Source organism: Xiphophorus hellerii, chromosome 15, assembly GCF_003331165.1.
Source record: "Xiphophorus hellerii strain 12219 chromosome 15, Xiphophorus_hellerii-4.1, whole genome shotgun sequence".
Lineage (NCBI taxonomy): Eukaryota > Metazoa > Chordata > Actinopteri > Cyprinodontiformes > Poeciliidae > Xiphophorus > Xiphophorus hellerii.
Genome location: NC_045686.1, coordinates 3,642,965 through 3,652,778, shown reverse-complemented (window position 1 = coordinate 3,652,778; position 9,814 = coordinate 3,642,965). Strand labels below are relative to the sequence as shown.

General features: G+C 40.3%; 1 protein-coding gene and 1 long non-coding RNA gene across 2 annotated transcripts; both read left to right on the top strand.

Moving 5' to 3' along the window:
• The first annotated feature begins 3,218 nt into the window (after positions 1–3,218).
• LOC116734542 (vegetative cell wall protein gp1-like) lies at positions 3,219–4,742 on the top strand. Its single transcript, XM_032586016.1, has 3 exons — positions 3,219–3,328; positions 3,445–3,494; positions 3,708–4,742. Exon 3 carries the CDS (start codon positions 4,074–4,076, stop codon positions 4,713–4,715), a length of 642 nt encoding a protein of 213 aa, XP_032441907.1. The 5' UTR covers positions 3,219–3,328; positions 3,445–3,494; positions 3,708–4,073; the 3' UTR covers positions 4,716–4,742.
• A 2,942-nt stretch (positions 4,743–7,684) lies between these two features.
• LOC116734425 (uncharacterized) lies at positions 7,685–9,424 on the top strand. Its single transcript, XR_004342221.1, has 3 exons — positions 7,685–7,782; positions 7,870–7,898; positions 9,027–9,424. It is a non-coding gene; the product is annotated as an uncharacterized LOC116734425 (long non-coding RNA).
• Positions 9,425–9,814: the final 390 nt, after the last annotated feature.

Here is a 9,814-nt window from a genome sequence, read left to right as displayed (position 1 = left end):
CTCCCGTATTTCTAGTTAGTGAGATAAACACACATCCAGCTTCTGTCCACTGGGTCTTCTATTATCTTCATAGGGACTCGTCTTAAAATAAACACCCCCAGATTGTGTTTGTAAGTTTTGGCCCAGGAACAACGGGATGTCATGGCTGTGGAGGCGGCTCGACACCCAAGCAGCTTCTGGTTCATATCTGCAAAAAGGGATGTAGCATTTCTCTAGACAGTCTGCAGTCAGACCAAAAATTAATAGTGCTGGCTGTTATTATATTTATGTATGCTACTCATTGTTTCCCTACCAACATCAGAGTCTAATTTTAACCTGTTTTACTGACAGACACTAGACTTCTGTTGGATCCCTGGGAGGAAGCTGTCAGTCTGGGCCTTCCCAGTTTCTACCCCAGCCTCCTTTGATTTATAGGTAATTTTCACCAAAATATGTTATTTTCATATATTTTGGTTAATGGAGCAAAATTATCACGATGCTGGTCAAATTTCAGAAGTAGTTGATTTTAACCTTTTAAGCATGTCAGAGTTTCTCTCAGCCTTATTTTACCTGCAAATTTGATAAACCATGTAAATGAATATTCTAAATGACAAAACTGAACATAGCACAACTTTCAAAACTGTTGGAATGTAAACCAGAAAAATTTAGAAAATCACCTCTTCCAGACTGAATTAGCTGCAGTCTTTGATGTATGTACACCTAAATGCACTCCTCCATTAGATGCTAAATATAAAGTGAAGTAAAAAACAAAAACAACAAAAACTCCATCTAATTAAACATGACCTCCTTAATGTGACACCAAACTGAATGCTAATAGGCTCAGCTTCAGTAAAATGTATCAATTCAAGCATCTAAAAGTATGAAAACCACTGAAGCATCCAGAGATAAGGAACTTGAATATTTAAGAAGTCATAGCAAAAAGATTTAACATTTCGGTCAGAGAAACTGTTGACAGCATTCTCAGTGAATGTAACACAGATGAGGGCATTCTGATGGATTAAACTGATTTTATTGCAGATTATAATACTTCAGTTTACATGTAAGGAATCTACTCACAAATATTTAATGTAGACATTACAAAGCTACATTGATGATAAAAATAACTTTTGCTTCTTGGATTTAACAAAGGATCTTTTGCAGACATCCAACATAAAGCAAACTGAGGAAAAATAACAAATAAAACCAAACCTGCAAACAAACCTGAATGTTAAAGTGATACAAGGTTGTGAATATTGATTTTCTCAGAATGAAATTTTAGTTAATGCCAGGGATTTTTCATCTTTAATAATATACATCATAATGTCTCTGAGCTTAGCAGTAGATTGAACCACATAGTCAGACCTCACATCTGTCTGCACTGCAGTGTTTATGTATTTTTCTTGAACTAATTCAGATTTTATAAATCTAATCAAGATGACTGTTAAATCATTTCATACAGTACTTTTCAGTGACTGCATTTACTCAATCCAGTTAAAAGCTTGCCACGCATTAGTAGAAAATCAGAACTGTATTTAAAAGCTCATGTAGGTAATTTACAATTAAATACAATCTACAGGTAAAGTGTAAATTGTGGAGACGCTGTTTCCAGTTGCCTTGAGTTTAATCCACATCTATCAGCTTTTTGTGGTCAAAATGAGTCTTGGTAAGTAGGAGGTGAAGCGCCACCACCTGGTTTGGTTAGAAACTGCATCTAATTTAAATGGCATTTAAGACAAAACAGCAGGTTAACAGTAACTGTAGATAAAAGCGATGAGAATCATGTCACCATTTTAAACTTCTCTTTATTTATTAACTTATTTGAATCATATTCTTTAACAACCAAGACCTCAAGCTGTTTTTCATCCAGAGCTGGACTAAATTTCTTGCACAGAGATGAATAAATGAAATAGTTTACATGGATTATAAACAACCAGAAATACAGTTCAGGAAGAATAAAAATACCAGATAAAACCAGAGACGAGGCGGGGCTTTAAACGGCTCTCTGACATTTAAAAACTCTGCTACACTTGGGAATCTGGACTCCAACGCAAAATTAAGCAATTTAAGGAAATGACATCAGCAGAAGCTCTGAGGGTTTTTGTTAAAGCTAAATTAGAGTTTGAGTCATTTGTGAATGTGACAAGCTGGCAGAAGCACAATGATTACTATCAGATGTATGAAGCTGTCTTTATTCCAGATACTGATGCTTCAGTTTACAGGTAAGAATAAATCCACCAGAACATTTTGACTCTGCAATAAAACAGCTATGGTAAGTATTTCATATGTTCCTTTAGCTAAGACAGTCATGCTTTGTGTGTAACTTGGTGCCGTTAGTTTCTGCTTGCAGTTAAAATAACTTTGTTTGCTCTTCCTCTGCGGTTTTTGTAGCAGCTGCTGGGCAACGTCGTGCGTTCTTCACTGTTAAAGTTGGTGATGAAGTCACTTTGCCCTGTGTAAATAAGATCCAAGCACAGAATAACTGCGACAGAACCACATGGAAGGTCAGTCAGCTAGGAACCAGAAAAATATGGTTCCAACAAGGACATTTTACACCAGAAGCTGCGGCTACGTTAGATTGACTGAATGTTACAGCAAACTGCTCTCTGGTCATAAAGAACGTCACAGTGAAAGATTTTGGTCAATACTTCTGCAGTCAGAACCCAGCAGGACAAAATCTCATCAAGGTTGATCTGTCTGTTCTCACCAGTGAGTATCTACAACCTATTTCTGTTTAAACAGTTCAACAATAAGAAATGGCTTTAGCTATTTTTATCCTTCTCTTTTTAAAACAATATTCTAAAAAGATATTGTTTCACCAGTGACTGAACAGAAGAGCGATGATAAGGTCAACCTGACCTGCTCTGTGACAAAATATGTCTACTGCAGACACACAGTGGTGTGGCTCTATGAGGGCAAAGAGAAAATATCTTCACACAGGAATGTTTCCAGGTCCTGTTCTGCCACTGTGACTTTCCCAACATCTCAACTTCAACACAACTCAAAGTTTTGTGAGCAATTAAAGTGCAAAGTTAAAGATGGTTACAATAAAAACGACCAGCTGTTCACCTGCAACTCACATCGTCCAGGTGTAGAAACAGGTGAGAACTGTTAAAATCACTTCAAACTCAAAATATTTGTTCATTTTAAAAAATTAAAAATGTGAATATTCCACCAGTTTTGACTGAAACATCTTCATACTGAGTCATGTTTAAATGTACTGGCTTATCAGATATTCATTACTTTCCAGATTTTTTAAAGCCATTAAGATACATCATTGTCCTGTTGGGTTTGGCAACTCTGAAGATGACATCATTGTGTGTTGTAATCCTGCTGCAGAGGAAGGCTGAAGGTGAAAACATTCTCTATTCTTATGAGATGTGTTAGTTTTTAATAACATGGAAGATAATAATACAATTCTGTAGGATGAACATGAGTCTCGTATTCAAATGTGTTGTTTGTTTTCAGCATGAGGCCCACTGATGAAGATGATGCTACAGCAAAGTACAAAAACATTGGTGAGCGTTTTATTTGTGCCATAATCCTATATCGTAATCTTCAACATCTTTTCAGCACTAAAATTAGTTTCTGAAAGTTCTGTTTCCAAAACAAAACATGAGTCTTTTATACGAAAAAGATAGTACCTATGCAGTGAGAAAAGTTGGAATCAAATAGTTTTTGTTAACCTTATGCTTTATCCTTAACAAATCTTCCTTTTATGTATCTTGCAGCATTGTCTCCCGTTTGTGTTGTGAGCCAGTCATAAAAATTGGGGGCTTGTCCGGGATTTGAATCTGGGACCATCAAGTTGAATAAGCAAATTTAACATGGTTAAAGTTTAATCCACATGAGCTATATGAACCCAAAGAAGAAACCATAAAGAAGGGCAAGTATGAAAAGAGGCGATGAGTGGAAGGGCAACTGAGTCGTCAGTCAGGATGTGGGGATGTCGTGATCTGTGTTTTCTGTGTCTACTGTGAGTTTCTGTGTTTTCCGAGTCTCCGTGTTGTCCTGTCTTCCCCTTGGTTGTTCCCAGGCGTGTCTCGTTCCCTGATTACCTCCTGTGTATTTAATGTCACCTGTGTCTCTCTTGTGATATGTGTGAGCTGTTGTACCGTCGTCCTTCGTTTCACCAGTTGCTACCAGCGTTGAGCCCTGGCTTCCGCTCAGCCATGCTGCCTGGGATTTTGGACTTTGTATTCCTGGTTTCTTCATTAAAATCATTTTCTCACTCCTACCTGGGTCCTCAGCATCTGCCTCACCACCATGAGTCTCCTAGTACTCCCTCCGAGTCTCCTAGTGCCCCTTCCAAGTCCCCTAGTGCTCCCTTTGTGTCTCCCAGTGCTCCCTCGTCGCCCCCTAGTGGTCCCAGTGCTCCATTGTTGCCCCCTAGTGCTCCACCCGAGTCTCTGCCTCCCAGTGCTCCACCCGAGTCCCCTCGTGCTCCTGAGTCTCCACCCCTTTGTACCTCCTCCTCGTTGCCCCCTAGTGCTTCCTCCTCGCCTCTCAGTGGCCCCAGAGTTCCCCCGTCACCTCTGCGCCGACATCGCCCACCGGACCCGCCTCCTGTGGCCTGGCTCCTCCTCCGTCGTCGCCCACCGGACCTCCACCGAGGGGTCCGCTGTTGTCCTTGGTCGGAGCTGCTCCGTGGACGTCCACCGTGGGTTCCGTCTCCTGTGTCTCCGCCCACCCTTTTTGATGTTGGACTCTGGCCCCCTGCCCCACCCTTGTGTTTTTGATTTTGGACTGATGTTTTTTGGGGGGGCGTCTTGGAACCGCCCTTGAGGGGGGGCGACTGTCGTGATCTGTGTTTTTCTGTGTGTCTATTTTGAGTTTCTGTGTCTTCCGAGTCTCCGTGTTGTCCTAACTTCCCCTTGATTGTTCCCAGGTGTGTCTTGTTCCCTGATTACCTCCTGTGTATTTAATGTCACCTGTGTCTCTGTGTCTTTGTCGGGTCCTTGTCGTATGTGTGAGCTGTTGTACTGTTGTCCTTCGTTTCACCAGTTGCTACCGGCGTTGAGCCCTGGCTTCCACTCAGCCGTGCTGTCTGGGATTTTGGACTTTGTATTCCTGATTTCTTCATTAAAATCATCATTCTCTCACTCCTACCTGAGTCCTCAGCATCTGCCTCACCACCATCCACCACACCTCATGACAGGAAAAAGGATTGTTAATCGGAACGAGTGAGGAAAAAAAAGAGAGAAGGGTTGAACACTGGGGTAAAACTCTTGTTTGTAAAGAATAAATGTTAACAGTAAAGAGGGATGAACAAAATGAGGACTACAAAAAGTGTTGCAAACCCTAACCTCAGGTTAATCATTGAGACTAAATATAAAAAATGAGACTAACATGCTATGCCATTTGTGGTCTAAATAAACCAGGTTTGCTCATTTCCTGATGACCAGCAATAATCGTCTTCTACAGAATCCTTTTAAGGTCAGACTTTAATCTTGTTCTCTGAAATGTGCATGTTTGGACATTAAGACGTCCCACAGTTCAGCCATCGCTGATTAGTCAACTGGTGCATCAAACAACTAAACACTTTAAACCTGTAGGATGGTTGCTGAAAGATGTGATATGAAAACAGGAAATGATGCTGTGGCAGCAGAGTGACATAGTACTGCCGTTACGCTGGTAGTGACATCATATTAGGTGAGATCTATAAGTATTTATACACCCAGTCCACATCCTTTTTGTCCTTTTGTGCATTTATCTGATCACTTTGCTTCCAAGAAGTTTGTCTCAGTTTGAGAATCAAATTACCTTTGATCTGCTGCTCATCCCACCAAAACCTGATATCAAAATATGTGAAAAACAATGTTTTAATTTGTAAAATGAACTATAACTACAAGTTAATGAGAGGAGGCGTGATGTTTTTAGTTGCTATGAGGAAGTGAAACCTCTGACACCCACACGGCCTGCGCAAGGTTTTCATGTTAAAATTGGAACCATTTTACAGAGAAATACAGAAATATCAGCTTTTATTCAACTAACGTTTTAATTTCCACTTCTTACACTTCATCTCATAGATAAGAAAACATCTAGCTAATATTTATTTAACAACACTTCAGTTTTGCGTAAATAATTGTTGTAGTGATGTAATGGTGTACTGGTGTATTAATTATAGTGTTATTTTATCTTTAGCTTAACCTCACTCTGTCTGTGAGTTGCTTGACGCTCAGTAGATTTTTCCACTTATTCTTGCACTTGCTGCTGCAGCAGTTGGGCACCAAGTAGTTTTTTCAAACACAGTCCCTATGAGGAAGTCACACCTTTATAGTCACACAGACTACGCAATGTTTTCCTGTTTAAAAAGAGGTTGCTTTACAGACTCAGTCAGTTGGGTGTGTGTGCAGAGACAGAAGCACTATGTCTTCCTTCCTACGGATTTCAATGTCTTTATTTATGATACTTCAGATCACAGGTAAGGAAATATCTCATTTCTAATTGTTGAAACTACATCTCGATCAACCTTGAGATGTGTTATTTGCTACATTGTCTCCCACTTTTTCCCTGCAGCAACAGCTGGACAACAGCGAACTTTCTTGACTGTTAAAACTGGTGATGGAGTCACTTTACCCTGTGGAAATGTGGGACAGAAGAAACACAACTGTGACAGAATCACATGGACGTCCGATCAGCTAGGAAACAAAGAGGCATCATTGTTTGAACGAGGAAATTTCACAGAAGAGGCTAACACTAAGTCAGGCAGACTGAGTGTCACAGCAAACTGTTCTCTGGTCATAAAGAACGTCACAATGGAGGATTCTGGTAAATACAACTGCAGACAAAATCACCTCATGAGGTTTGATCTGTCTGTTGTTACCAGTGAGTATTTACATCACATTTGTATTTAGCCACACTTTGTCTCAGTTATACAACAATGAAGCTGAATTTCTTTTGTTGTCTTTTCTAAATATCTCCATCTTCACCAGTGACTGAACAAAGAAACAATGGAAAAGTCACCTTTACCTGCTCTGTGTCTCAATACATATACTGCAGACACACAGTGTGGTGGCTGTATGAGGGGAAAGAGGAAATATCACCAGATGTGAATGTATCATCCTCCTGCTCTGCAGCTGTCACAATCCCAGCATTTCATCTGCATCAAAACTCAATGTTTTATGAATTATTAAAGTGCAAAGTATATGATGGATATGAAGCTAAACAATACCAGCTGTTCACCTTCAGTCATCAATCATCAAGTGAGGAAAGAGGTGAAAACAAATTCCACAACATTTACATCTTAAGGATTTGAAATTGTAAATTCTTAATGTAGCTTTTGGTAATGTAGCTCAGTTATTTGTTGGTAAAAGATTTGCTGCAATTCTTTAAATTTATATTAAAGGAGAAACTCCAAAGTCATCAGTAACAACAACTCAACCTATATCCACAACAAGAAACAGGGAGACAATACCAGATATTAAGTTTTCTTCATCTTTAAAATATAAATGTCTGAATATCAGAGTGACCACTAGTGGTGCTGATTTCCTGTAATTAAATCATCGTTTCTTGCATTTCATTCACTTTTTAGGGGACAAAGCAACAACAAAGGCAACAACAATGTATAATCCAACAGAACAACAACGCAATATATATTTTCATTTTATAATCTAATATAATCTAATCTAATATTAACATTACAGGTGGTTGGCTTCAGATTCTCTCAGATTAAGCCTAATTAAAGTAAATTTTTTTCATCATTTCCAGGTGATTTGTCCTTCTTGAGATGCATCATTGTGTCCGTGGGTGTTACAGTACTCATAATGTGTGTTGCCATAGTTACCATATGGAAGAAAATTACATGTAAGAAAGCTCCTTAAAGTAATTATTAAGCTAAATTTTAACTGTTGAAGCTGAAATCAGCTAAGGTCGTCTGGTTTCTCTTTTCAGATAACAAAACAGCGATAAAAAGAAACACAGTAAGTTTATACTGAATATACAAATGATGAATTGGAAAATATACCCTATGCTGCCCGTGTTATGTTCTGTGTTTTTCTGTGTATTTATTTCGAATTTCTGTCTCTGAGTCTCCCTGTTGTCCTGTCTTACCCTTTGACTGCTCCCTGGTGTGTCTCGTTTCCTTGATTACTCCCTGTGTATTTAACCCCACCTGTGTTCCTTGTTCCTCGTCGGGTCCTTGTCTGAGTTGGGGTCTAGTCAGCATCATTTTCTGTCTAGCCTGTTGTTCTGTCCACCCGTTTATCCAGTTGCTACCGGCGTTGAGCCCTGGCCTCTGCTCAGTCGTGCTGCCTGGGATTTGCGGGCTGCTTTTGGACATTTTTTCATCATTAAACATCTTCTTTTCGTTCCTACCTGGGTCTATAGCACCTGCCTCACCTCACACCACCGCACTTCATGACAGAAGGACCCGACCAGACCAAGGTGAGGTATCGCTACCATCATGGACCCAGCAGGTTTAATGAGAACGATCGAGGACTGTTGTTGCACGTCCGAACTCAGCCCATCAGCGCCTGAATATAGCCACACGCATGGTCCTCGCGCTGGATCAATGGATCCCGCAACTTCCGCATCTGGGGCTGGCGGAGTTGCAACAGGAGGCAGAGTGGCAATGCCTGACAGTCATTGCGGTGCTGAAAGGCAACACTCAGGATGTGGGGATGTCGTGATCTGTGTTTTCTGTGTCTACTGTGAGTTTCTGTGTTTTCCGAGTCTCCGTGTTGTCCTGTCTTCCCCTTGATTGTTCCCAGGTGTGTCTCATTCTCTGATTACCTCCTGTGTATTTAATGTCACCTGTGTCTCTGTATCTTTGTCAGATCCTTGTCTAGCTGTTGTGTCTTGTTGCTGTCGTCTGTGTACCCAGTCTGTCTCTTCCTCCGTTTAAGCGGTTGCTACCGGCGTCGAGCCCTGGTGTCCGCTCAGCCGTGCTGCCCGGCATTCTGGATTGTGTTGGACTGTGTTTATTCTGGACATTTTTCATTAAATCTTCATTTCATCCACTTCAACCTGGGTCTCAGCGTCTGTCTCACCACCTCACACTACCAATTCATGACAGCCCAAAATAAATACTGATCTGTTTTGTCGTGCAGGTAAACCATGATCAGCATAGAGAGACTGTGGTATATGAAAACATCCCAAAGACTTCTGCTTCCATCAGATTCCACAGATCGATTGAAGAGCCAATATAAAGCAATAAATTCATTAGCAAATATGAAATATGACTATGTGTAACTGTTTAGTTTGAAACACAAGGAAGCTGTAAAACATTTATTTGTGTCAAACAAGAAGAAATTTTTTTCTTAGAACATTATGAGTTGTTCATATACTTTTAGATAAAAGAGTTATGAATAACCACAAGTATTAAATGCTATAATAACACAAGTGTGTCAATAATCAGTCACCTATGGGAAAAAAATATTGTTTTAAAATTTTGAATAAAGATGTTTTGTCAGAATCTGTTTTTTCTCTGTGTTTATTTTGAGTTTCTGTGTTTTTGAGTCTCCGTGTTGTCCTGTCTTCCCCTTGATTGTTCCCAGGTGTGTCTTGTTCCCTGATTACCTCCTGTGTATTTAATGTCACCTGTGTCTCTGCATCTCTGTCGGGTCTTTGTCGTTTGTTTGTGTTCAGTTCAGTTCAGTCGTGTGTATTCCGCAGTCCATTCGTACAACCAGTCGCTACTGGCGTTGAGCCCTGGCTTCTGCTCAGCCGTGCTGCCTGGAGTTTTGGATTTTCTTAATTAAAACATCATTTCATCTCACTTCTACCTGGGTCCTCAGCGTTTGCCTCACCACTTCACCACCCCATTTCATGACAGAAGGGCCCAACCAGACCGTTCAGAGAGGCACGCTGCATCATGGATCCAGCTGGATTAAAGAAA

Excerpts from the sequence above, each read along its gene's own strand:
- LOC116734542 (XM_032586016.1), top strand. The coding sequence starts at position 4,074 with ATGTGTGAGCTGTTGTACCGTCGTCCTTCGTTTCACCAGTTGCTACCA.